The sequence below is a fragment of the Apus apus genome, chromosome 1 (genome assembly GCF_020740795.1).
Source record: "Apus apus isolate bApuApu2 chromosome 1, bApuApu2.pri.cur, whole genome shotgun sequence".
NCBI lineage: Eukaryota > Metazoa > Chordata > Aves > Apodiformes > Apodidae > Apus > Apus apus.
In genome coordinates, this window is record NC_067282.1 from 130,878,070 (window position 1) to 130,906,064 (window position 27,995).

The 27,995-nt window shown below is 41.5% G+C and overlaps 1 protein-coding gene across 1 annotated transcript in view; it reads left to right on the forward strand.

Moving 5' to 3' along the window:
• Positions 1 to 10,753: 10,753 nt before the first annotated feature.
• Positions 10,754 to 27,995, forward strand: part of GYS2 (glycogen synthase 2) — a 45,945-nt gene continuing 28,703 nt past the window's right edge. The window contains exons 1-4 of the mRNA XM_051638306.1: positions 10,754 to 11,322; positions 20,133 to 20,314; positions 23,149 to 23,340; positions 24,188 to 24,373. Of these exons, the coding sequence (XP_051494266.1) occupies positions 11,202 to 11,322; positions 20,133 to 20,314; positions 23,149 to 23,340; positions 24,188 to 24,373 (681 nt within the window). The 5' untranslated portion in view covers positions 10,754 to 11,201. The remainder of the gene's footprint in view (positions 11,323 to 20,132; positions 20,315 to 23,148; positions 23,341 to 24,187; positions 24,374 to 27,995) is intronic.

Genomic DNA, 27,995 nt, shown 5'->3' on the forward strand with positions numbered 1-27,995 from the left:
TCATTTGGTGCTATTTGTAAGCCCTATGCAAGTACTTTATTTTTTTATAATTACAGTACCTTAATCTTATTTATTTTTTGTTAGGAGTCTTATCAGATGATATTGTACCTCAACTTCATTGCAGTCACATGGCTGTAGAATAGCTTCCCTATATGCTTGCACAACACCAGTCTATCACTATTACTTGGAGTCTATCCATAATACAGTCTCATATCAACCATATAAATTCCTTAATAACTGTATTGCCCTAGTATTTTATCTCTAGAAGATACCTGGGTGTTTTTTTTCTGAACATAATAGACTCACATTTATCTTGTGTGTGCTTTGTACAGCCCATTGATACACAAACTTTGCTCTCGTTTTATCCCATGAGAGACAATACAGGTTTTAACCACATTCCTATGTGTCAAGAGGTACCTCTGTCACTCCGTGGTCTAACAGAAAACGTTGTGGCACTGTTGGAGGGAGTAGTACAGCCACTAAGAAGCAGAACACTTCAGAAAGAGGTGAGGACAACTTGCTCTACTCACATGAGGTAAGACCGGTAATGTTATTTTAATTCGTGTGAGGACCTAGATGCCCTTGCATTTGCAAGGTATAGAAATCCAGCCTACGGAATAGAAAGCCCCAGTCAGACTACCCTGCGAACGTCAGACGAGACAATCAGATAGTGACAGGTAACAGAGCCAGGATGGATACTACTGGCATGGTTGTGCCAGGGGATCAGAACACACTCGGTCTGCTGAGTTCCGCTCAGCCTCAGATACGTGCTCTTACTCATGTTTTTGTATCGAGGCTTTACAAAGAAATGTACACAAAGGAGAAAGACACTGAATTTTTCACTTGCACATCCAGAACGCTGAGACAAATGAGCAGCATCCTCTGCTTCATTATCAGTCTGTGTAGCAACTGTCAGCAAGCTCAGTAAAACAATAGTGCCGTTCGTGGTAACGAGCCAGCACGCAAGCAAGAGGTGGGCTTGTTCTGAGCTGAGAGGTGGTGTTAAACCAGCTGCTTTTCTAGTAGTCAAAGGATAAAAACGGGGCAGTGAGTTGAAGGCAGGTTTAAACAGTAAAACAGTGTTAAAAAGAACATGTAGGTGTAGAGCAGAGGAAATGTTTTACACGTGTTTTGCTAGACTAGTAATGCTTATAGACTTTATGACTAGCTAACTTAGAACTGTGTTTTATGGTAAGTAGGTGACGTGTCTAAATTGCTCACAGAGTTCCTGTTATCATTGTATTTATGCACTTTATGTCAGCCTTGTCCTGTGAAGAAATGCTGTTTTCCCCGTTTTGCAGATATAAATCAGAACAATTAAGCTATAAGTTCTCAGTGGAATATGGATGCTGAATTCTCAGTGATGCCAGCATGATCAGGAGCCCAAAAACATTTAAGAGTCAGATCCTTATGTTTTGGTCCAGAATGACACAATGTCATAGTTTAACAGCCTCTCAGGCCAATGAATAGTTTGGGGCATTTCTTCTATGAACAGTTCTCTACTGCACATCTGTGAATCCAGCTGTAAGTAAGTAAAAACTTTCAAAGCTTTTCATAGATTACAGTAGTCAGGGTCTTCCTAAAATCCACACCAGTCTTTATGATGTACTACAATTTTATAAACTGTTCTTGAGATACCGTTGCTATGTGAGTTTTCCGTGCAAGCAAAGGAGTTGTGCAAATAATTAACTTAGACTGGTCTATTAGAGAGGTCAGACTCAGGAGGGCTGGATTTGTTCAGTTTGTGAAATGAGTAAGTTACCTGCAACCATAAACAACAATGCAGTTTGGCCCAGGCTTTGGTGATGCAACGTAAGATTTTTGAGTAAACATTTTCTCCCTTATGCTCTGTTCTTTAATAGCTCTTCAACATTATCTAGATGTGTTTACACATTCAATAGCCGAGGTAAAAAATCCAGAAGGTTTGTCAAAATAGCATGAAGGTGAATTCCTACCAGCATTGACTTATGAAAAAGGATATAAATAATTCTTGCTCTGTGATATGGGTTAAAAGAAAACAAAGGGAAGAAGAATGACATTTTGCCTGAGATACAGTTTTCTCTGTGCTGTTAATTCTGGGTTTCAGACAAGAATCACGGAATTGTGAGAGTTGGAAGGGACCTCTAGAGATCATCTAGTCCAACTCCCCTGCTAAAGAAGAAAATGCAAAAGATAGAAATGCAATTATTTCCAAACTCTCTGTTTATTAAGCAGTCTCCACCCGCAGTAGATACTGGAAAACTCTCCCAGTATCACTGGGAATGAAGAATTATTATCATGTCTAAGAATCACATCAAACTGATTTTCCTACCCACATATGACAATAGAGTAGTCTCTGATACTCTCAGACTGAAGATGGATCTAGAAGAGTATGTGTTTACCTTCTGTTCATTTTACTGAGTTTGTTTTCCTCATAGCAAATTGTTATCCAGTAGAAGGAAATATGTATTTTTAAAATTACTTCTATACTGGGCTGATTATGAATGCTGCAGTATTTTTTTTTTTTAGAGATGATAGTCAGAAGAATAAAAAATGTCTTTTGACATGCTTCAAGGACATTGAAAGTCAGTAGATTGCTTCTCAGACAGAAAATAAGACCAGTCACCTTAGATGAAGTGCCTATATCTCACTGAGTAGGATTTATGCTAAAGTGGTTTGTTGAACAGGGTGAAATTTCAACATGTTAAATTCCAACCTTAATGCTGATCATGGGATAACCTGTTTTTTATTAAGTCTTTACTATACTGAAAGTCCTTAGTATACTCACCTAGCTGAACGAATGGAAATGTCTCTTTCAGCACTACATCTTTGAGTTTGCAGCACAGTCTTCCAAAGCATAGAAACCTTTGTTTGCAGGCAGAGAAGTAAAATGATGCAGTCCTGGCTACTTGAGGAGATGCAGATAAGCTCTGTGAGGCTGAGCTGCCAGCCCCGGTAACAATTCCTCTAAGGTCACACCAGATAAAAGAGATGAACTAAGGATTCATACCTAGCCTGAAGTTTTTAGCATTTCTAACCAAAACCAAAACAAAAAAAAACATACCCAACAAACAAAAACCACAAGAAACCTCAGTGATACAAACAAACAGAAAAACAACCAAGAAAACCAAAACACAAAGGCCCCCCTTTGATATAACAGAAAGGATGGATAATTATTATAAGAAAAGGAATCACAAGAAAAAGGGAAACTTCCAGAATATTAGACAAGTGAGACTTCAGTCTCTTTGATTACCACTTGCAGTTAAGGAAAAAATACTGCAAGATATACCAACACACTGACAAGTCCCCGTGTGAATTATCATACAGACACTGTGCTGACCACAGAAACCAAAAAAATTTCAAAGAAAAGATGTGTATTTATCTATGAAAGTCTATGTAAGTGTCTTTGTACATGAGTCTGAATTCCAGGTGGGGGCATGGCACTGTACAGTAGAAAAGACAGGCAGAACAGTGTATTTAGTCTTGACAAGTTACAGGCATATCAGACATCAAACAGAAAAACTTGGTGTTTCCTGGAAATTGTTTGCATGTGCTGGTGTATTTATTTCCCAAAAGAACTAGTGGGGTTTTTTTCAGTGTCTAGTGCCCCACTGATAAAGAAAAAAAGACTGCTCTCTCAGAGAATGTGGGCTGTATGTCCATCCTTTGTGAAGAGATCACTTCAGGTGCCTGGGTTGAGGTGACTTAAAAAATGGGATCATTCCCAAATCTCTAATCACATGGGAAAATGGCATATATAATTTGTAGTGTAGGTTTTATGTATTGAACAGTCTGGTCCCTCAGAGGGATGATCGGTCATCGCAGCACTTAGTTTAAACTTTAAACAGGCCAGTAGCATTCTGATGCTTATCCAAGTTGTAGGATCCAGCTTAGTGGCCAAGCTACCCTGGCATCATTTTTTAAAAGCCTAGTCCAAAAGGATTAACATTAAACTTGCCCCTGCAGACCTGGTATCTGCAGGAGGGCTCTCTCATGCTTCTCTTTCTGGATGAATCAGCAGAGGTCACAATGCTCTGCAGAGCTGGGAAAGTCAGCCTCTCAGACCACCTGGTATTAATGTATTTTTGTTTGGTTTGTCACAGAGACCACTCACTCAATGCCTATTTGGGACAAACCACCTACCAGATGTCACTGAGAAAAGTCCATTGTGTCCCATCGCTCCCCAAAACTTAAAATGCTTCATGGCCTCTTCTCCCTTCTGCACATTTCACAGAGTCACTGTACAGCCACCTTCTAGCTGAAAGGAAAAATTATCCACTCATGTGAGATTTGGAGCATTTTTTGGACTTGCACAAAGCAGGGGTCAATGCCATAGCTTCATAGCTGGAATGATCTGAACTTGCTGAGTTCAGGCTGGCAATTAGGGCTGGCCCTAGAGCATTTCTGAACAACTCCCTGATATTCCCTAAACTCTGCAATGACCCTAAATGACCAACGTTCTAGAAAATGAGCTATTCGCTCAACGAGCTGTTCTCTCTGCAAACAGCTTTGTCCTCCAACAGCTTTCTGGTATGCTGCTAACAATGCCAGGGAGCTCTCAGCTGACCGCCCAGGCAGCTTCACTGCTCATGACATTTGCACAGCAGAACTAGCAGCTCAGGGAGAGCCCAGGCAGTAAACAGGTAAATGGCAGCGAAAAGGAAGCCTAACTGATGGGGTCTGACCAGATAAGGCCTTTATGTTCAGGCCTAAAGGTGGCACACATTGCACGAAGAGCAGTCAGCAACACTCCTAGGAGCTCATCTGCTGTTCTGAATCATGAATTCCTTCTGCTTTCAGAGGTATTCTGCTGTGGTAGGAAAATGAAGTTATTTAGCTATTTGTCACGCCACACAAGTGCTATTATCCTCTCGTCAGTAATTACAGTTTTGAACAGGCAGTTTTCTCTCTAAAACTAAATGATGCCTTTCGTGGCAGCCTAAATGCCATGAAGACCTGGATATTTTTTATTAGTATTTTAACAGGTATATACAAAATAGTTTGTAGTGCTGATATAAACTGATGTCTGTCGGTATGTGGCTTTAAGCAGCTTATAAGTATATGCAATTATCCTTAATATCTTTGGAATTCAGAAAGTCTCTACCAATTTGAGAGTTTCCTCAGGCAGAGACTTCTCAACAACCATTCAGCCCACAATACAGGGGTCTGAGGCTGAATTTGAGGCTCAAGTCTTCTACCAAGATTGATGTGCTTAACAACACATTATTTTCTAGCCTACAGTATTAGGAAAGTGAGATCAGGTTGATAAACGTGATCCATCAAAATATCTGAAAAATCAGCTTAATTGGTGGGAGGGCAGACATCCCCACCAACAGATTTTTCTGGAGTTCCCTTGGGTAGCAATTTACCACGCATATTGAAGAGAACAAAATCATAGCTATGTCTCAACTGGAGAAAGAGGGGTGGGTAGCTGAGCTAATAGATATGTCCCCCACCTCCTCAGAACAGGTCCAGTTTTTATCAGCTACTAGGACCTGGATGTAAAGCTCCCAGATTTTTTTCCCAGACACTTTTACAACAAATTTGACTAGAGTTTGATCATACACTGAATGCCAAATGCTTTAAGAATAACTGATGACTCTCAAGATCTCAAGCAGTCTTATGCATAACTGTATGCTCCTTCTGCTTTTCTTAAGTCTTATTTATTAAGGAAAGTGTGTCCATCATAATCCAGCTCTCCCATTGGGTTTCAGACCACATGACAGCTTGGCAGCTGGTGGGCAGAGCTACCCTGATCACAAAGCCTCTTTAGAAAAGGAGGAGGATGCTGGTGAACAATCTAGACACATCACTTCAGCAGGTTTGCTTTATTATTCTAATTTTCTCTACCACTTTGGGATTTATAACGAGGTTTACTAGATTTACTAAAGGTGTACTAGATAATGAAGTTTACTAGACACTTACTAAAGGCTGTACCCTTTTCTCTTTAGAAGGGTTAAAAACAAGTGCAGCTGACATTTTACTGTGGTTGTATAACACAAAACTAAACCACAGAAAATAGACATTTTCTACCTTAAATTTCTGGATTTATTTTTTTTTCAATGAAGTAAAAATTGGAGGGTTTTGTGGTTTGTTTTTTTTTTTTCTGAAATATTTCTAGGGAGGTTTATTATTGCACCTAAATTGCAAAGGTAATAAACAGTGAGGCCTTCCAGTGGGGTCAAAAAGACACCTACATCACATGGAGATCAAAGGAACACCTTTAAAAGGCAGGTAACTGAAGACAGGAAATACCACAGTGAAGTTCAAAAGGGGAAAAGAAGGGAACAAAAACCTGGGGTGAAGAGAGAAAAAAACCCAAACTATAATCATACTGCTTTTTTTTAAGTCAACAGCACCCTCAGCAAACAAACGTCTGAAATGTGTCCCTTTAGAAGAGTGGGTATTATTTGTAGGGGTACAAAATAAAGCTCAGCCTCTAGCTCTAATTTCTTTAAGTTTCTTCAGAAGGGTTGTACTAGCCTTGGCAGCCCATGCTGCTAAGTACTAAGAGCTGGTTTTATTAAGGATCCTGTGTTTGCTGCTCTTTTCCTCTCTTCCCTGTGTCTCTCAGCCTGAGGCAAAGGCTTTTTTTCCAGATGGATTATCCCCCATTATTCTGATTGTGTTGTGATTCTGTTTCCACAGGCTTCATAAAACTAAGGTTTGTCATGAACTATGATTTCGTGAGAGGGGTAAACGAACTTTTTGGTGAAACAAAACAATACAGACACTGAAGAGCGCATGTTAATACCACCAGTGCCACCTACTGCTGTACTGCTAAAGTACAGTGTGTTTATCAGTAATTTCTACAAACCATCGTAGCTTCCCCCCCCTGTAAAATTTGACTCAATATGTATGAGCATTTTTAACATCTATGTCTTATTTTCTCCCCTACAGTTAACGCAGGCAAAGCTTGCAACCGCAGGTATGTTTAGAACAAGCCAGACCTAGACAGTTATGTCATCGTGAACTCCCACACATTCACAGTGTTTCCTCCCCTAACTTTCTCACTTGTAGCCAGGGAGGCTGAAGTTGATTCTTAAAAAAAAAAAAAAAAAAAAGATTGTCTGAAGTGGTTCTTCTGGAGAGACTATGGCATGAAGATAACATTCCGTGACTCACTTCCTGGGGTGATGTGCTGAGTTAGTGTTTGCAGAAAACTTTACCCAAAGAGTCAGAGTTAGATCAAAGTGTGCAGGGAAGATAACATCCTGGCAGGTAAAAATTTCAAAAGGAGTTTGAGGTAAGGCAGAGTGCACAGCTATGTCCTGGCATTAGTATCTCCAGAGAGCTGGAGGAAATTTACGAAAAACAATACATTCTTTTGTATGATTTGTATGATCCCTCAGACTCAACCTTATTATTGTCCAGTATCCTTGCAAGTGACATTATTTCACTTCCATGGGCTTAAAAAAAATTTGGTGGGATAACAAATGATGTCTGGCAGAATTGAGTCACATTGGATAATGCATTACCAGAGGGCATTTGTATACTTTGGTGCTAAAAGCAATATGGAAACATGGACAGGCCAGACTCAAAATCAGTTTCACTGTTTTCTAGATTTCTGGAAAATATTTTAATCAAACCTACTATTTTGGGTAGGTTTGCATCTTCCCACTTCAGCAGTTGTCCTCTGTTTCACTAAAAGGGAACAAAATATACAATCATAATCACAACGTTTTCCTGTCTGCATGACAAAAAACTGCGCTTTCTAGTGTTAGAATGTCCCTTTCACCACTTGCACTTCAGATGGAGGATAGCTAGTGGCTACCCTTCCATTGCCTTCTGCTCTTGGTGACTGCCTCTCCATTGTGCACTAAATTTGCCTATTCTTACTGTCAGGCTATGGTTTTTCTCCCAGAGAGCTCATTTTGCTTTGATGCACAGCTCCAGGCACTACCTCCTTTACAGCAGTAAGCATGGACACCTCCACGTGCCTCGTAGAGATCCCACACTTAATCTTGGCAGGCCATTAATGTAATTAACAGGGTCTTTGCCCTCTAGCAATTAAGAGCATTTGCAGGGATGAAAGTTTTTGTACTGTCTGTTGAATCTAACCTTTAATATGCGTTTCCCTCACTATTAACAAAAGAGCAGGAATCCAGGATGGCATTGTCTGTGTAAAAAAGCTTCTTTAAGACATGCAGATTGGATAAAGTGACATGTACTTTGAATATGAAGGAGTACTGATATTCACAGGGCTATTGAGCACTTTTTATCAGGTTAGAAACTCTTAAAAAAAAAAAAAAAAATCCATGAGTATTACCTCCAACCTGCAACAGATCAGCTGCAGGAGCTGACCAGGGTCATCCAATGATGGTGTTGGCAGTGCTTGTGAAACTATTTTTGTGGTATCTGATGATTCTTTCAAACCCATTCTCTAAGGTTTAAGAGGTTCTATCATGTTTTGTCAAATTCCAAAACTAAAATAAGTACCCTCTTATAACAAAAGCTGTCGGGAAAATCCCAACACCCCAAAACTTGAAAACCACAACTACATACAGAGCTTAAAAACTTAATTATTTCAGCTTCAGTTCGTTGTTCTAAACATGTTTGCCTATTTTTAGGCTTCGTAATGCTTAGGGACAGCAGTATGACAGGGAGCCAGTGCCGCTGCTTATCGGATGTCACTACTAGAGGTCTGCTTGTCATCCCTGGAGAGGCAATTCACGTGGGCACTTCGACTTCAGCACCTTGAATGAGGTTCCAAGGTTTGCAGAGGACAGCAGTACCTAGCCAGCAGCAACAGTGGGGCCCACACACCTGCAAACCCATTTGCTTTCCCTCTGGGAAGCTGCAGCTTGCCCGTAGTTACTCATAATGACACCAAGCAGGCATGAGCTCCTCTGGCCGGGACCTCGTTTTTTGCTAAATAGGAGTTCCTACGTAGCTCCTAGCACAACGAACAACCACAGCCCCAGCCCTGAGATGCCCCAGCAGCCCTGCCTGCCACCCTGCTGCTCGGTGCACCGAGGGGATGGGGAGGCCCGGCATGGTGGCGGCTGAGGGGCTGGGCTGTGAAGCTGGGCTTGTTGGCCACAGCCAGCGGGGCAGATGGTAGGCTTACTGCCCCGGCTGTCTCCTGTAAAACATCAGGCCTCGCAGTGAACCCCTTGGCACAGGGGTGACAAAGGCCTCTGTGATTCAGATGGGCTTGCAGGCTGCTTTGCTCTTTGCCTTCCTCACCTGACACCTGAAATGGCCTTTGCGAGGCCAGTGGCTTTCAGCCACTAAGTTTCCAGGAAGAATGTGGCTTTGGCAAATCCAATGCTTAAGAAAAGGAGAGAGCCTTAAAATACTACTGTTTGGGGTTTTTTGCCTGTTTTTGTTTTGCTTTTTTTTTTATTTTAAGCAACACAATTGTTGACCTATAGGATGATACAGTTTCCTACTGAGTCCAGGTAGTAAAAGCCACAGCTGCTCCAAAAATAATGATTCCCAACCACACTTTTCATAAACTGGTAATCAGGCCAACTTAAACCACTGATACAAAAATACACCCAGCCAATAAGCCCCTGAATCCTTCCCTGGGCAGGCTGTGATGCCTTCTAGTTAACCTAGCAGGGAAACCTCCTTCCCTTGGTGAGCGGCACATCCTGGGGGAGAAGTGCCACAAGGCAGCGGAGCCCTCCTGCCAGCTCCACTGGCTGGACAGGCAAGGCAACATTTGCTTTTGCTTTTCCCACCTCTCCCCCTGCTGTGCTGCTCCATCCCCTCTAACCAGGCTCTTTGCTGACACAGCTGTAGTTCCTACCCTGGCAAAAATGTTTTCTGCATCCTTAGGTTAATTTGGTGAGCTGTATCCATCAGCTCAGGGATGGGTCCAACTGCCCTAAGTTCAGAGAGGGCATGGGAAGCCTAAGTGGAAGAGCAAATCTTCTGGGGAATAGTTAACTATTAAGGTAGGCTTCTATCTAAGAGACTTAAGCAGGAGGGCTGTCTGTCTCCTAAGCATTGGACTTGCTTTGTCTTCAGTGAGCTCAGCCTTTCCCTCTGTGCTACTATGTAGTCCCTGCCTGCCGGTTTTTCTCCACGGTGCCAGCAATGCCCCGGATCTTACCTGGAGATGTGTTCACTGCTGGGATTTTGGGCAGGTTGTGCTCTAAGCTCAGAATTGGATTTCATTTACACAGCTGTCCCAGAAGCACTGGCTTATCAGCCAGACGTGTTAAGCACATAAGCATCTTCCAAGCACGCAGCTGCTCTGTGGAGCTTTTGTGAATCTCAAGTTGTGAGTTAGGGACTAATGTCTCTGCAGGTGTGTGTGCACTGCTTGCAGCATCCAAGCTCTGTGCTGGAGCAAGGCTGGACATTCTGTTCCCTGACTTAGTACTCACTAGTTTCCCTGGGCAGAGGACATGGGACCAAAGGCCAGGAAAGTGCTGTGGAATAGAAAAAGAGAAGCCAGGTCAGAAAATCAGGGACCAGGGCTGTGAGAAGGGTCAAAGTGCATGCCAAAGTAGGTATAGAGCCTTTGTAGCTCTGTTTGTAAAAGCTCTCAGGGCTGCAGGAGAGCAGGATGAAGCCAACAGCTTGTGCAGAGCCCTGGGAACACAGATGGAGCTAATTGTGGGGGAAGGGTGTGAGGTAAACTAGTGCTTACAGACCAATCAACTGAACAAGAATGGGTAAAGACATTTAACCTGGCAAGTAATCTAAGAGACATCATGTAGAATGAGTCTACTAACCCAGTTGGTAAGGGGCCAGCAGCTAGAGAAAGTCCATGGGTGTTAACAGGAGGGTGTATCTCAATGGGAGGACTCAGGGGCTGGACTCAAATCAGGTGGTGAACTCAAAGTGTCCTCCCTGCTGGAGTTTGCTCGGGGCAGTGCTGAATTTACAACTGCTGAGTTTCAGTTGGCCCTGAGGTGGTAGATACTCCATGCTGCTGCTGACAACCTCAAAACCATTTTTTACCTCTCTCTAAGAGAAGAAAAAGAGTCCTGGCCCCAGAACAGTCAAGACCTTTCTCAGGTCATTCTTAGATTCTTACCTCAACCAGCAGCTGCTTCGCAAGCCCTGAGGATTTCATTGAGCCAATTTAATGCTGGTGGTCAGACAGTTTAAACCCATTAGCTCCCAGCTATCTGAATAATTTTCTTCTTGGAGCCCAGCACACCAGCAGACTGCTCTAACCAGAACTGCGGAGAACTGCCTCGTTAACTGGACGTTTGCTACTTGCTGTGGCCGGCGTGGTGAGCGTTCAAGGGCTGAAGATAATGCCTCTGGCTAGATCACTGTCCATGACTTCTCTTAATGGGCTTCCTCAGTGGGAGGATGAAGACCTGCCAGTGGAGGATTTGTTGCTCTTTGAAGTTTCTTGGGAAGTTACCAACAAAGGTTTGTACAATGCTCTTAGGAGTATGTGTTGCTGTTTTCAGGGGAGTGGAGGGAGGCATGAAGGGCTTGGTCAAGGAAGGTGTGAAGGGGAGACTGGGGAAGAGTGGACTGCAGAGCTGTTGTGTTGGAAGGAGGGCACGTGGCATCTATGTGTATTTATGCATGCTGGCTGAGGATTGCATCTACCTGTGCTTTTTGTGGGATGAACCTATAGTCGGGATGTCTGTGTGTCTTTATGTGTTTCACCACCAGGGACAGGCTGTTTAAACAAGTATCGAAGTGTTATTCCTGGGTGTGCAGATGTATGGATATATAGATGTTGCTTTGTATGTGTTTGTTTTACCTTCCATGCAAATTCACTTGGAAATGTAACACATGAAAATGAACTGTAAAACAGACATCAGTTTCAGAGTACTTTAGCAGTCTCCTAGAGCAGTGTGGAGAAGAGGCCAAACCTGAAACAGGTATAAATGAACACAGCTGCATCAAAGCCACTGAACAAAAACCAGAGGTCAATGACCAACAGTGTTTGTGCCAGCTGAAACCCTTCTTGACTGCCCTTTGCAAACACAGGTGGTGCCAGACAGGGACTTCATGCGTTGAGCACGTGTACAGATTGAACATCACTGCACACGGCTTGTCAGACAAAGTGCATGCTGCTTGTTACGCAAAGATCTTTCTACTTCCTTTTCTAATTCCATCATCTCATCATCCCCTTTCAGCTACATATAATTCACCAAGGGGAAACAGGCTCCATTTTTGCTATGAAAGTGAGTTAGCATGAGCAAATGGTTGACCTAACCCGTCTCACTGTCCTGGCAGATAAATGGATTAGTCAAGAGAGGGGATCTGTAATCTGTTAAAATCTTAACTCTAAATGTTAACTCTAAGGGGGAAATGTGTGTAAGAGGAACAGTCCGAGCTCGGGTTTAGCTCTGTGGTGAAACTGGAACTCCTATTGTGTAGTAGCTTCTGGTACTCAATCTGCACTGCTGTGCAATCTTCTTTTCTCTTTCTAGGGTGGTGAGGAGTATTAATATACAGCAGTAGTACAGAGTAGCTTTTGTACTTCGAATTCCTGTGGGCTTATTTTTTGGTAGCTTCAGTCTAGCTTTTTGAGGAACTTTACCACTATCAGTACTATGAGCATCACCATTTAGTTTTGCAGTGTGCATGGTAAGTAAGACACCAGCAAGCAGATGGCAGCAAAAATCTAGCAAAGTCAGGTGTTCTTGTTAACATCTCTGAACTGCATAGTAGATACATTTTTCTGAATCATCTGGACCCACTGGTTACTGATATCACACAATAAGTTTGTGCAAAACCCCTTATTTTTCTGGTAAATTCTTGATAATTAAGGGGGTTTATTTCTGTATCTTCCAGGCAATTGAATATCTAAGTCACATGGTGAGATACTGTTCCCTGGTGACCTAACTTTTGTAAACAGTTCTTGGAAAAAGTTAGGGCCCTGTATGTCCTAGGAGAGAGTAGCCAACAAAACATAGGGAGAGCCATCACAGAAGATACATAGGCTTAGGAAATAATAGCTTACACTGTATTTTTCCTGCCTCCTTTAGCAGAAGGAAGAACTGTTTTTTTGACTAAGCAGGCTGACCCCACATTATGTATTGTGTGAGGATCTTCAAGTGCCAGGCTGCCCATGGGGAGCTGGCATTTACTGGGTTTTTCTGGAGCAGGAGAGGGTGCTGGATGGTACTGAGATGCAGCTGTAAGGAAGGACAAATCAGTTGCATTAATTCAGTGCTCAGAGATCTACAAGTATCTATTATTTCCAAAGTCTCATCACTTCTTAGCAGCTGGCATGGTTGCCATGATGGAGGTGTCTCTTTTTTCTTTTTTTTTCCTTTTCTTTAAATCTAAATAATTTTAATCTATGCCCAGGCAATCTGACATATATCTTGGAAAGCACCAGCAACTATTCTTCCTCTTTGTCTCTGTCTGCAGCAGGGGAAGAGAAGGTAGCTGAAGGAGAGAATGAAAAAGAAAAAGACTCATTTGACAGTGTTAGTCTCCCTGTGAAGAGGAGCTTGCCACCAAAACCAAGCACAATATTGAAATCATCTTGCACTGAAAGTCCCCTGCCAACGAAAAGAAAAATGTAGTTTGTTTTGCAAGATTTTCCTCACTTTATTTGACTCCTCACTGATGGTTGAGACCCATACTTTGTGTTTCTGTAGCAGAAGGGGGAAAAAGCAGGCAGACAAGGGCATCAGTGCACTGCAATGCCATATTATCTGTTAGCAATCTTGGGGCAGCTCAGCTTTTTTCACCCTTCCCCTTCTCCCCTGGCCATCATGCTCCAGTAAAGCCAGATCTAGTCATCTATCTGTGCATGTTGGAAAGGAAAACTGATTTTCTTTCCCCCATAACACAAAGACCTTTAAGGACTTCAAGGACAAGAGCACAAACCAAGTGGCCACAAGCTATGTAGATCTTGTGTCTGAAGCCCTGCAGGTAGAAATTGTCAACAGGGAGCAGCCAAAGGCCATTGTAGGAGTAATGGCATCAATCCTGGAAATTTTTCCCACTGAAAATTTTAATAATTAATCTGAGTATTGGGGAGAAGTCTAATTCTGCAAGTGACAATAACAGTTAGCTGTAGTTTAGTGGGTTTTCTGATATGTTAATGACAAGGGCTGAGAATGTTCAAGATCTGGTCTGTGCTCTATAAAGATGTCTTTAAAATCATTCCAGTAACATTTTGATTAGTATCTTCTGCTGTAACACTAACAGCTTTTGGATAGAAAATAGAAGAATGCTTAAAAATGCTGGGCAAACTGCCAAGCTATATCATTAGTCAGCTGTGAACAGATTAGCTCAAGAGTAAATGGCAGATGAATCTTAAATATTTTTTTCCATCTCTATTGGAATGAAGACTGCTAAAAACAAGCCTTTGTCTAGTTCTCCCTGGAGCAGAGCTCTATGTACAGTTTCTCTGGTGAAAATCCAGACTCTTGGAAATTAAACCCTGAATATACCAAAGTCAGTGAAACCAACATTTCACCCCCTCTCCATTAAACACCCTTCTGTGATGAAAATTTATTCAGAGAAAGTGTATGATGTAATCTGTGACACACCTGAACTGACACACCTTGGGAAGTGGGGATGTGCTGGCATAAACTTGGCATAAGCACAGCACCAAAGCCCTGTGCATTTCTAGAATGGAGTGGTATGTCAACATCAAATCAATGTTAAATGAAATCCTGTGCATTGGAGGTGATGCACACAGAAGTAGCTTCTGTATCATGGACAACTGTCAGAAACCTCACTATTTCAGTATCATTTCAGAATATGTTTGGAATGCCAAAATTTCACAGAACTTAGATATAAGTCTCTCTTCTGATGAGTCCTGGCCACAAGTGCAGCCAAAAAGACATTAAAAACATCTGCTAACTGAAGATGCAGGGTTTTGTTTCCACCTGGTGTGTTTTACAACCTTACTCTAAAAATGGTCTCCAAATACCTCAACAGGCAATCAATAAAAGAAATTCCAACCAAACATTAGGGAAAAAACCCAACAAAACAGTTCAAGACCAGTTTTACCCCATCTCTATGGAGCAGAGATACATTCTGAGGGGAAGGGGTGGAAGGATAGTTGGTGTAGCTGGTGATTGTGGTAGTGAATTTAATGCAACTCCTGAATCTGTGGTTCCACTGCTCTCTTGGTTTCCGTGGCAGCCGTGGTCCTCCAGAAAGCTTTCATGTTTCCAGAGTGGCCCAGTCAGGCCATAGCAAAGAAGCTGAAGAATCCCAGGAGTGCCTTGATCCTCTGTCTCTGTGTAGCAAAGGTGTGTGGGGAAGGGCTATTGCACCAGACAGTGACAGTCTCCCCCTATCTATGTCTCATTTGCATAGCTGTGCTTTCTGTGTCTCTCCTTCCTTTTTTGGTTGCTGCTGCTGCTTCCTTCTGTTCTTCTGCAACACGGATTGGGTGGGACAGCCAGTAAAATTAATGGTCTCTCTGGCAGTTTTGAGGTGTTACGGCAATTCCATGCTCGAAGGATTGCACCTCCAGAAGACACATACTGTCAGCACAATTCCTAGGTTATCCTGGAAGTTGTGGATCCTTCCTCATCAGGTGACAAGAAACATTGGCAATGCATCTTTCTGTATAGCTACTTGTAGCAGAAAGGGCACATCCTACATATTAGATCTTCTACAAAAATCTCCAGCTGCATAGTTAGATCTCTGCTCCTGCCTAATGTTGTCCTCTCTAGTGGTGTGGTTTTAGGAGACTGTTCTTGACTCACAGACTTTTCATTTCATACTAGTGGACCAAAAGCTGGACGTGAGCCACCAGTGTGCAATTGCAGCCCAGAAGGCCAACTGCATCCTGGGCTGCATCAAAAGAAGTGTAGCCAGCAGGTCGAGAGAGGTGATTCTGCCCCTCTGCTCTGCCCTGATGAGACCTCACCTGGAGTGCTGTGTACAGCTCTGGAGGCCCCAGCACAAGAAAGATGTGGACCTCTTGGAATGTGTCAATGAAAATGATCCAAGGGCTGGAGCATCTCTCTTATGAAGACAGGCTAAGGGAGCTGGGCTTGTTCAGCCTGGAGAAGAGAAGGCTCTGGGAGGACCTCATAGTGGCCTTCCAGTACCTGAAGGAGCCTACAGGAAAGCTGGGGAGGGACTTTTTACAGGGTCCTGTAATGAGAGGACAAGGGGTAATTGTTTTAAACTGAAAGAGCAGAGATTTAGGTTAGAGATCAGGGGGAAATTATTTAGTGTAAGGGTGGTGAGACACTGGAACAGTCTGCCCAGAGAAGCTGTGGAAGCTCCATCCCTGGACGTGTTCAAGAGCAGGTTGGATGGGGCTCTGAGCAGCCTGTTCTAGAGGGAGGTGTCCCTGCCGATGCAGGGGATGGAACTAGATGATCTTGAAGGTTCCTTCCAACTCTAACCATTCTATGATTTATTTAGATAGTTCTGATGTCTGTCCTGGAGGACTTTAACTGCTGCTTGGATTTTAAATATACAAAAGAAATAATGCACCAGGACATGAAATGAGGAAAGAAGAAAATAGCTGGAGTGGTGCAGATATCTCCTTTAGACAAATTTATAGTAGTGGTAATGTCTATAAAAATAGTCAAACTTCTAAAAATATTTCTGTGAAATGTTTTCTGAGAAAAAATTTGTTCTTGTCTTCCGTTTTTTAAAGAGGTCACTAAAAAGTCCAGCTTCTCTTAAATGACCAAAATCTTTGTTTCCCAAACATTTTAGTTCACTTTTCCATGCCAGCTTCTATTTCCCTGGAAAAAGAGGAAGAATGTAGAGGAAATAAATGTGGAAAAGGATTTGTTGTTGATTTCCTTTCTAACTTGATTTCCTTTATTCTGGTGTAAAACTTAAAAATACATTAAAAAAAATTACATTTTTCTCTCAAGGACTTTTAAAAATTATTAAAACTTAATGTACATGAATAAATCATTTTGGTGGAGATCAGAACATTAAACTATCCAGATTTTACTGCTAATTCCCCATGTTTGTGATGATCCAAACCCATTATCTGGGTCTCATATCTCCTGATTCTATATCTATTTCTAATTTTATTTTCTACTGTTCATTTAAAAACCTGTTTCAAAGTACAAAACTTCAGAGGCTGCATTAAAAAAACTTGCAACATCATGGGATTTGGGTACCTCCCTGTAGTTTGGAAAGGTTTTCTGTTTTTAATATGACCTCAAACTATCATACTAGAGAAGAATAAGGGGTTTACCAAATTGCTGGAAGTAACTTGAGAATTCTGTTAGGCTCAAAATGAATATGTAAACCCTTACTCTGTTACTCAATAAGATATGTAATGCATTGTTTACTGGCATGGGTATTTCCAGGCAATTCAAAGCAACTGAGCACATATAAGCTATCTCTTAATTATATATAATGTGTTCCTTGAATTTGCTATGGAAAAGTGTTTTGGAACCAGGTAACCCAGAGCTTTGATCACAGCTATATTCTGAAGAGTTCTCACTAGTCTGTAAAACGTACTGGGTTTTGTCCTAAGTACTTTGCATTGCATTTCAAGCCAGTCAGTGCCCTGTAATGATTTTTTTACCTTGCTGTGCCACAGATTATGATGGCAGAGCACAGCATGCTCTCCACTGTTTTCCTCAGAGTAGGCTTTCTATATGACTTTGGCAGGACAGACTTCGGGACACGCAGTGATCCTGAGCAAAACCTTGTGAAGAGAAACACTTGGCTGTTGGCTATAAAAAGCAAGTTCCAGTCTCTGTTCAGCTCCTGAGCTGCAGCTTTCTTATTACCTTAAAATTAGTAGGTGTGGAAACTCAGCTACCTTGCTGATCCCAATGCCTTGTAGTGTGAAAGAGGCTGATCTCCACTCTTCTGGTAGTGAGAAAAGAGCTTTGCACCATTCTAGTCATGCATAGCTAATTCATGTTAGTTAGTATCTTTCATCTTGCAAGTAGATATTTTTTCTTTTCCCAGGGTCAGCAGGCCAAAAATCTTTCCTTATTGCAAGCCCCGTATCTCTGCCAAGTAAAGCCAACTAGATTAATTACTAAGATTTCCACTAGTTCCCTTATTTATCCATGTTGGATTGTAGTGCCTTATGCTCACATGATGTATTTACCACCCCATAAGAACAGGCTTGTCATTGTTACTGCATCACTGTATGGGTTGAACGTTCTGACTTGTACCATATAATCAAAATTATATGTGTATCTGAATCCAAACTATTCAAGTAGTCTCTGTCATCTTGTAGAAAGAGGAACTTGGAGGGACTGTATAGTGTCACTTACCTAAGACTTCTCGAAATCTCTGAGAAGCCATGGTAGAACATGGTGTCTGTGACTTTGAAAAAAACCTACATGTTGGTTGGTTTTTTTCCTTAGCTTTCTGGTTCTATTTGAGTGGACAAGAACACTCTTATGAATACACTTACTTCTGTGGCTCCATGTCTATACGAGCTAGGGACCCTTAAAGCTTTCAAAACAAATGGCCTATTTCTAAAGAAAAGGATTCTAAGTGGACAATTTCTATCATAGGAGCACAATTAGAAACAGCTCTGTTGTTCAGTTCCCAAGGGCTAGAAGGCTTGGCAGGAGGCTTTCTGCAGTTGTCAGTGACACAGTTCAATTCATCTGGGAACTAATCTCCCAAAGTGCTGAGCAACTTCAGCTGCTCTGCTGTAAATGGTGGTCATTTGCTGCAGATTTTTAAGGAGAATCAGGTAACCTCTGAAGATTCTTGCTCTGTGTAGTTGGCTGCAGTGCACTGGCACCTCTGGATGCCTCAGTACCTTTTAAAAAGTAAGTCTGGAGCACATACAGTCAGTCACTGGCAACTTGCAGTGTTGATTTCTTATGTAATTTTGATGTCACTGTTGAAAGGTATAGCATAGCCTGGAGTATTACCAAACGTTTTCAAATTCAGTGGAGGATGAAATTTTTAAGTAGGAACACTGATTTCCTTCTGGTTGCTTCCTTTGTTGTTTGCTTGTACCTGTTTGGCTTCATTTATCTTACCATGCTTTAAAACCCCCAGAGCTATGCTAAACTTGTCTCTGATGTGCAGCAGCTCTCTAATCTCTGATTTGCTTTTCCCTCACCTTCCCTTCCACATGCTTGATTCAAGCATGCACTGTTGTTCTTATGAATTTCTGGTGGTGGAATTCCCATTGTCTGGCACCGTGGGTCCTGTGGCAAAAGGGGCTTTGCAAGGCTGCCCAACCAATGGGTGAACTGTGGGGCTGGTTATGGAAAACTGAGGGAGAGCACCCAAATTAATCTTGCATATCACGTGCAAGACTAGATATATCCATACTGATTCATCAGGGGATGTTGCTGTCGTATTCTTTTATACATCTATATTGTGTCTATTTTTAAAATGGGCAATATTTTGGTGGAAGGTGCTACAGACACTTATACTGACCACGCAGACTATGTTCCTTCCAACTTTAACAATTCTTTAGAGTGATGATGGAACATGCCACCTTTTGCTTTGAGGGTATTGCTCTAAGACCATTTTTACAGTCAGTAGTCTATGAAATCCATCAATCCCTCAACTTCTCTTTAATTTGCTTTACTTGTGTGGAAAAAAGCTGGTAGTACAAGCTCAGTTCTCACCCCATGTATTTCCACACCACAAAAACTATGCTTTAAAATTATAACTGCTGAAATGAAAACCAAACAAATAATAAAAAAACCCACAACCCCAAACCAAAACAAACAAACAAAAAGCACACACACACACACACACACAAAACCAAACAAAAAACCCAGAAGGCTGTACTTGGCATGCAGTAAAACCAAGATCAGGTATAGGAGAGTGGAATAATGAGCCCTGGGATTTGAATCCCACAATTATAATTAAAAGATTTCAAATTTCAAAAAAGGGGGAATAAAGTAAGATTGAAATGATATATTGGTTGAACATTTGTGGTGTCACTTCAAACACCTAAAATAAATTTTTAAAAATCACAGATGAGATAAAAATAACAGGTGAGGATACAAGGCATCCAAGAGGAGAAGTTGAGGGAAGCCATGTGCAGCTACCCAGGAGTAAGCAAAGTGTAAAATTGTCATTTAAGACTTACACATGGTCTGCTGTCAGTGCATACTCCTAGATTGAATGGTGAAGCTCTGATCCCATTTAAGAGACTGAACTTCTATTTATTTGGTAGAGTTTGAGTTTCCCTTAAAAGCTGAATATGTTAAGTGATTTGACTAGAGGTGTAGCTGAACCACCAGTGGGTTGGGTTGGAGCTTATTACGGAGCTTTGTGGCCGGGGTCTCACTCTACTTTTTGTTCTTTGTGATCTTCTTTTGCAGTGGGAGGCATTTACACCGTGATCCAGACAAAAGCCAAAATTACAGCAGATGAGTGGGGTGAAAACTATTTTCTGCTCGGTCCCTATTTTGAGCACAATGTGAAGACTCAGGTGGAAGCATGCGAGTCTCCAAACCCTGCGGTGAAGAAAGCAATGGACACCATGAAAAGCCAAGGGTGTCAGGTAAATAAGATGTGCTACTGCTTCCCAGGGCAACAAAGCTGATGCTGAGGAGATTACAGTTTTGGTTAATGCTCTTGCTGTTCCGCTTGACACAGCAGTCCCGGTCAACGTCACGACGGGAAAGGTTCAGAATCCACTGTTAGAACAGCAGAGTCAATTCATTAAAGGTTATTTTTGAGGAAGAATGCAGTTTATCCAATTACAGGTTTTAACAGTCATTACTTAATTGGATTAATGACTTATTTATCCAGTCTCTAAATACAGTGAGATTTTAGTAGGTATCATATGGCCTTCCTTTGATGGAACCCTTACATTACATTGGCGTTCTAGTGCTGGAGAGAGAAAAACATCTCACTAGCTCACAGTTTTTCTTATGTAGAATTATTTGAATTGAAAGCCGGAAAGGGACAAACCAGAAGTGGACTTAATGAAAGTACCCAACTGACAAAGAATCTGCTTCCTCAGATCAATGCAATTGGCTCTCTGTTACCTAAGAAGAGAGGTTAAACTGCAGCACAAGGAGCAAATTCATCTGTTTCCTGCACAATTTTTAACTAGTGTTTTCTTGTGTGATCTCTGTCAAGCCTTATAGCCTCTCTGTGACTCAGTTGTTTCAACAGTAAACTAGGAATAAACTTCTTCCTATAAAGGTGGTCTGCTGAAAGGAACAGAATCTGCTGTGTTGATGGGAAAACCACTAAGCTGCAAGCAGCTGCAGCCTTTGGACAACTATTACCTGAAAATGTGTGGAAGATAACATGCCAAATTGGGCCTCCTTTCTTGAAAGTCCTCATGAGTGATCTAGAGCTCACCTTCACTCTGAGCATAGAGTGCCTCAGAGATGCTAGCTGGCAGGAGTAAGAATTGTCTGCTTATAACGTGTGCTGAACCGATGTGAAAAACATTGAGAGGCAGCAGCAAGGAAGCATTCTTACAAGCTTCTTTCTGTTGCTGAGGGGCAAGAAACACTTTAATGTAGAAATTAATAAACTATTTGGGCTGCCAAGTAGTAGCACTGTCAATGTGTTATCTCCCTTTGTAACAGCAGTTCTGCTCATATTAGGACCTAGTGTTATATTGCTTTTTATGTAGAACTGTATTGTTTGATGTAATGTGCCACAGCTTGGGAAAGTGTCTGCTGGGGACAAAAACGTTGTGTGATGCTTGCATTGTTCAGGCTGAAGTTCAAACTGAAAGGTCTACTCTAACTGCCCTTCCTTTTTCTAAACAGATTTTTTTAAGTAATTGAAGTTTTCCATGTTGCCTGTGTTGCTTACAAAGAGATGTCTCTGCAAGCTGTGTAACACTCCTTTGGAAAACAGCTAAAGATAGCTAATTGCAATGCTATATCTATACACTTCATGCTGTTCCAGCAATACATTCAGTTTAATCGTCCAACTCTGCAAGTGTAACCTGTGCATTGTGTTGCTAGAGTATTTGTATATAGCAGTAAATCTGTCCCAGGTACGTCAAGTATAGCTTTGATCCCTAACAAGGACGCTCTAGTTTCCAGGAGCTGTGTTTATCCTATTAACAGTTATGTCTGGATTTTGCTTATGCATCACAATGGATCCCTTTAAACCAGGGGGTCTAGGAATGCTTCCAAAATTCTCAGGTCAAGTGTGTTCCTTGCCACAGCCTAAATCCATATTTAGATGAAGTCTGGGTTCATAGAAACTCCCTGCTCTTTAACCTCATTTTCCTGAGTAAGAAACCTGGATAGCCTGGAATAAGTACATAAGGAGTTTCCTTCACACACCTGTCTTCATTACACCCTGGATTTTTTGTGCAAACAGGTCTTTCATCTCATTTCCAAGTCTTTACCTTTCTTCAGCCCATTCTATTGTCAGGGCAGGATTCAACCCCTGAGGTCCCAAGGGTTGGTGAATGAAAAGAGACAGTGGCATAAAAGATTCTTCATCATGGGATATAAACTGCACTAGCCTCCTTATATTACGTCTGTCTTCCCAGTTAAATATGTCGTTCTGCTATAGCAGAGAATTAATGTGAAATAATTTGGCTGTGCAGACTGATATAATCTGTAGTGTGGGCCCAGCTGTGTTGCATTGCCTTATGGCAGTTCAGCCCACTCTCCTGGTTGGGCACAGAGGTTGTTTCAGTGGAGTACTAGATGCTCTTAGAGGTGTTTAACTATACCAATGCAGATTAAACAGGCAAGCAGTATTTTTAGGCTGATGTGGTTTGGAGTATGATTACACCTTCTGATTAATCCTTCCACTCTGCCAAAGGGCAGACTGAGGAAATGCCATGGTAGATGCAGTGCTTAGGGACATAGTTTAGTGGTGGCTTGGCAGTGCTAGGTTAATGGTTGGACTTGGTGATCTTAAAGGTCTTTTCCAACAAAATTGATTCTATGATGCTATGACACAGGTCCCAAGCACTTGTCCTACAAAATCTGTCACCAGCAATCTAGCATAAATGTTGAAAGGCTGGTGATAAATCTGAAAGAAAGAAAATTATAATAGTTTTGAAATAAGAACAAAATGGCATAGATACTTCAATAAGAACGTAAGGCTTCATCATTCAACCAAGTACCATCTCCCTAAACTTTTTTCCATTAAAATAGTTAGCATTGCAATGAAAATCTAAAGTGGAAGTCTTAAGAACAAAATGTTCTTAAAGATTGTAGTTTCCTTTTACTCCTGCATGTAGTCCAATATCATTCTGTGTATTTTGCAAGGAAAACCACAAATTCTGAGTGTGTAGGACTATGATCACATATTCTGTGTGCAAAATATTTAAGATTTTATGGATTAAAATGGTTTTTATTTACTTCAGCATTTTCTGGTTATATCCTTGCGTCTTTCCCATAGGTCTTTTTTGGAAGATGGCTGATAGAGGGCAGCCCATATGTCATACTGTTCGATATAGGATCAGCAGCTTGGAATCTGGACAAGTGGAAAGGTGAATTTTGGGATGTCAGCAACATAGGGATCCCTTTTCATGACCGAGAAGCCAACGATGCTGTGATTTTTGGATCATTAACAGCCTGTTTTTTAAAAGAGGTACAGTTTTTATACCTAGAGATTTTCAAACCTCAGTCTTGTCAGCAGGGAAAAAAAGCTTTGGAATGTGGTTCCTATTCTCCAGTTTGAAAACTATGATTTTAAGGAAGATGATGCCTGGCGTACATCAAATTTGCAGTTAGAATTTAAGTTCTGAAGTGGTCACTTAACTATATTTTTCCAAGAGAATGGGGAGAGGAGGGGATGCCTTATATGAAATCTGCTGTGTCTTTACAGTCACTTCTCTGTTTCTTCTCAATTCCCTTTTTTTGTCACTGGATTCCTTCAAGTAGGATCTCAGACTCCCTTTTTCTCTCCTACTGTAGCAGAGTTGTCTCACTCTGCTGTCTCACTCACAAACTGTCCTTGAAGCCAGTCAAGATATATCTGGGCAATTAGATACCACCTGCCACAGGAGAAAGACAGAAATAATTAATGATGGTACTGTGACTTCACATGTCACAGTACCATGGCCTACCTGAAGAGAGGGGAATTCGTTAATCTTCAGAACCATCTGTCTGTCATAGGTGCTCATTATTTTCTTGGCCAAACAAGAGTTTCAACAGCAGAAGAGCAAGTTTAAAGAAAAAAAAAAGAGTAATTTTGTTTGCTCCCCAACACTCTGGGAAGGATATTGCTTTGAGGCACTACTGAGACACACGTGCTTCTTGGGATAAGCATTAGGGCTGATGGGAGTCAAGACATGTAGCCACTTAAAATGCTGTACTGCTTTGTCATAGGAAAGAAAGAAAGCACACAGAAGTAGGAATGGAAAAAAGAGGTTTCTGGGGCTGGGATGATGAGCAGGATAGCATGTTTCATGTATGTTCTTTCTAATTATTTTCAGCTTTCCTGTCAGTTTGACGACAAGCCCAACATCATTGCCCACTTCCATGAGTGGCAGTCAGGAGTAGGTTTAATATTGACTCGATCTCAGAAACTTCCTGTTGCCACAATTTTTACTACCCATGCGACTCTGCTTGGGAGATACCTGTGTGCAGCCAGTATAGATTTTTACAATAACCTTGATCAGGTAAGAGACATTTTACTCATTCATTCCTTTGTTTTTTTTCTTTTTTCCCAGCTAATCAGCTCCTGACACCTTTTCTGTTTACTGTGCTACATCATATATTGTATCTTCTGACTTGTATGATTGGTTATGATTGACCCACAGCTGAGTGATAGGTTGTCAGTTCCAGAGCACGAGAAATGGTATTTGTAAGACCACGAAGTGTCTAGGCATGAGTGCCTTTGTTTCTGTGTCATCTGACAGGTCTTAAAGCTCAGCGGAGTCTAGAATACTTGCACTACCTTCAGTGAACTTTGATTCACCAGATTTGCACTGCAGAGTACTGAAACTAATTCAGCCTCCAGTCAAGTCAGTGCCTTAGTCCAATACACCAATACATGGAGTGATATTGGAGCAGTATGGGATTGCCAACAGAGATTCTTAAGCTTCTTTTCAGTGGTTTGGGACAGTCTTCAAAAGCAAGGGCAGAGTCACGGGCCAAGATGGCAAGTTAAGTGTCCTTGAGAATCTTCACCTCTGTGTTCAGGAAAGGCATCTGTTGCTTGAGTTGATTGCCAAGGTTTGGGAGTTACTGTTGGCAGTGTGAGTAACCAGGGAATGTAAAACCCATTCAGCTGTAGTCATCATCTGACACTTCAGGTGCATCCCCACAGCATTCTTTCTCAATGAAAGGCAGTAGAAAAAATAGTAGCCTTCCTCTTGCTGAAATTACCCTGGAATTCCATGCAGTTTCAGGTTTAACCCTTGAGAGTGCAGACTTTTTAGCAATAACTTTATTAATTCAGCCTTCCTTTCTTATACAGAATTTATTAGAAAGGAAGCCATAATAAAAAATTTAAAAAAAGGGAAGAAGCATTAAAAATGAGAAATAAGAGTTAAAGAAAAAAATAAGAATGCTGATTGTTTTACAAACGGCTGCTAAAAATAGTATGTCAGAGCATCACCCTCCTTTTGTAAAGGAAATTCTAGAAGATATTTTGTTTTGTATTCTGGTTAATTTGTTGAGTCACAAGTAGCCTGGCAAAATAGTCTGCTTTTCTCAAAAGCAACTTTTTTTCCCCTTCATTGTAACTCTGAGGCCTCACCCTTGTCTGTGTACTCAAAAGAAAAAATAACGATCTTACATCTGAGAAGTCTTACATATTTCAATATATTTATAATCTAGTCACCATAATAATATAATTTTTATTGTTCACACATGACATGGCCAACTTTGTGTGATGAGGTACTGTCATTCCTTCTGTAAAGCTTCACAAGTTCCATTGTTAACTATCAGCTATATGACAAACACAGAGATTTCTGTTCAGATTTCGTTCTAAGAATATATGGAATGAAACATAAGTATCAGTTTAAATTATTATTATTATAAATTGTGGTAAATTATATTTAAGGGAGGAAACTTGTGGTTTTCTAGACCTTTAATGCTTTATGCCCTCTGTGAGATTGACATTTAAAGGTGCTGACAGAGGAAGTAATACCAAGTTACTACACTACTGTTTAACATGCTTATAGTGTGCTAAAGCTCTTCCTGACAAAGTTAACTTTGAATATGAGATCACTTAACTTAATGAGTGATCCTCATGACCTGGCCCAAAAGTCAGTTGAGAAACATGAGAGATTAATCTAGAGTGCAGTAATTAAATAATACAGGCAGATAAGACTTCAGAGACTATTCTTGTTGCTATCTTCTAGCAGTAAACTGTTCAAGTCAAACAAGCAATTTGTCCAGTTAGAGAAGATTCTTTCTGGCTTCTTAATGTTTAATATTTAAATGAGACAATATATTTTTAGGGTGTGTCATCTCCTTCCACCCGAAAGTAGAATAGCTGGTTTTCCTGTTTCAGTGCTATCGCATACTTTTCTTCCTTTCAGGCAAAATCGTAACAGATTTTAAGTTCTTACTTTTGTTCAGTGTTCCATGGTTAGAACACAATTTCAACATGGCAGCTGAGATGGGTGGGAAAGATGCAGCTGTAGGATGTGGTGTGCCAGATGTCACAGCAAATGGTTGCAGCACAAAAGGAAAGGGTACAGCTTAATTGTGCCTAGAGAAGATCAGGCATGCACAGCTTCTACAGAAGAAACCTCGGGTTCCCTTTTCCAGTTCCCAACACAGTCCACAAAAAGTTGGCTTAGAATGCCTGCTAGAGAGAGCTCTACTCAGCCCTCTGTGGCCAAGTGCTTTTCTGTGGTATTGAAGGATTTGACAGTGGAATCCACAATCAAAACCCTGGCATGATTGTTTGATGGCTGATAAAATGTATTTCCCTGACATCTGCACAGTCCTTTCTCTCTCTCCTTTCACAGTATCCTGAGTGTGCATGATTAGTATGTTGCTCCTCACTGTGATGTCTCCTGTAAGCCCTGGGGCTGTGACATGCTCTGTTTGTCCCGCGCTGTCCATCAGCCCTGGCTGCTCTGCGCCCTGCACATGCCCACAAAGGGCACCACTCTTCAGCTGCAGTGTTAAACCACCCCTGTAGATAAGCAGAACCAGGAGATACAAGAGTAGCTCAAAGGTCTTGTTTAAAAACATAAAGGATCATTGAGGTTTGTGTTCTTCCTCTGGATTGCACAGTGGGAAATACCGCTTTAATTCACCTTCCTAGCAAAACTCAATAGGTGCCAACTGGCACAAGTACAGAAAGTACAAACATATTCTCTGAAGTAAACCAGTGAGGTGAGTAGCTTTAGACCAGATTTGGTCCAAGTCCCAGCCTGTTTGGAGAGAACATCACTATCAATGGTCAGGCAAAGGGCTGCAGTGTAGAGTGGTTGACGTTTTCTCTAGCACTTCTACGAGCAAAGAACAGCCCCTGTCAGGTCATAAAACTGGAAAGGAGGGCTCAGTGTGGTCTTCTGATAGCCCTCACAAACACCAGTCCTGTGAAAACTTGACCTTTAGCCCTACTAGTCTTTTGGGGAAAAGTTAAGAATGACTCAGTACAGGGTTGCCACGCTGAGATGTGTGTGTCTTTATGGACTCCCTGAATCATAGAGGCCTGAAATTGTAGGCTGCCAAAACTCTTTGTTTTGTCAGCAGAGGGCACATGTCAGCCTGTAAACTGTAAGAGGACTTTTTCCTGGGGGACTGAAAACCTAACGACCCTTGTAGATTAGAGCTGTAGGTTGCTGTAAAATAGGAGGGTGCACTATGGATGTAATGACTGTAATGTCTGATTCCTGACCTCTTCCTGAGCCATCTGCTCTTTGCCTCAGAGGCAGTATCCTGGTTCTTATACAGCCTTATTGTATGAGATGGTGCAAATTTTATATTCTTACAGTCTTTACTCAGTTCATCTGGACTGGGGGAAATTTAGCTGCCTCTGCTCCAGTGGAAGCTTCGTTGTTAAACCTTAACAGTGTGCATAGGAGCATTGTGAACACCTCAGGTGACACTGTTGTGTCCTAAGCAGCATGTAACAGATGAGCTGTGTCTGAGCTAAGGAACCCTGAGGCAATAACCGTGCAATAGCTACTAAGTATACCTTTTCATGCCTAGACTCACATTTAAATCACTCTGAATCTGGAGGAAGGAAGGGAGGTAAAAAATAGAGAACAAAACATAAGGTGACTTGCACGGTAACTGGTAGTGTGTGTGACATTTTTATTTACTTAAGTATCT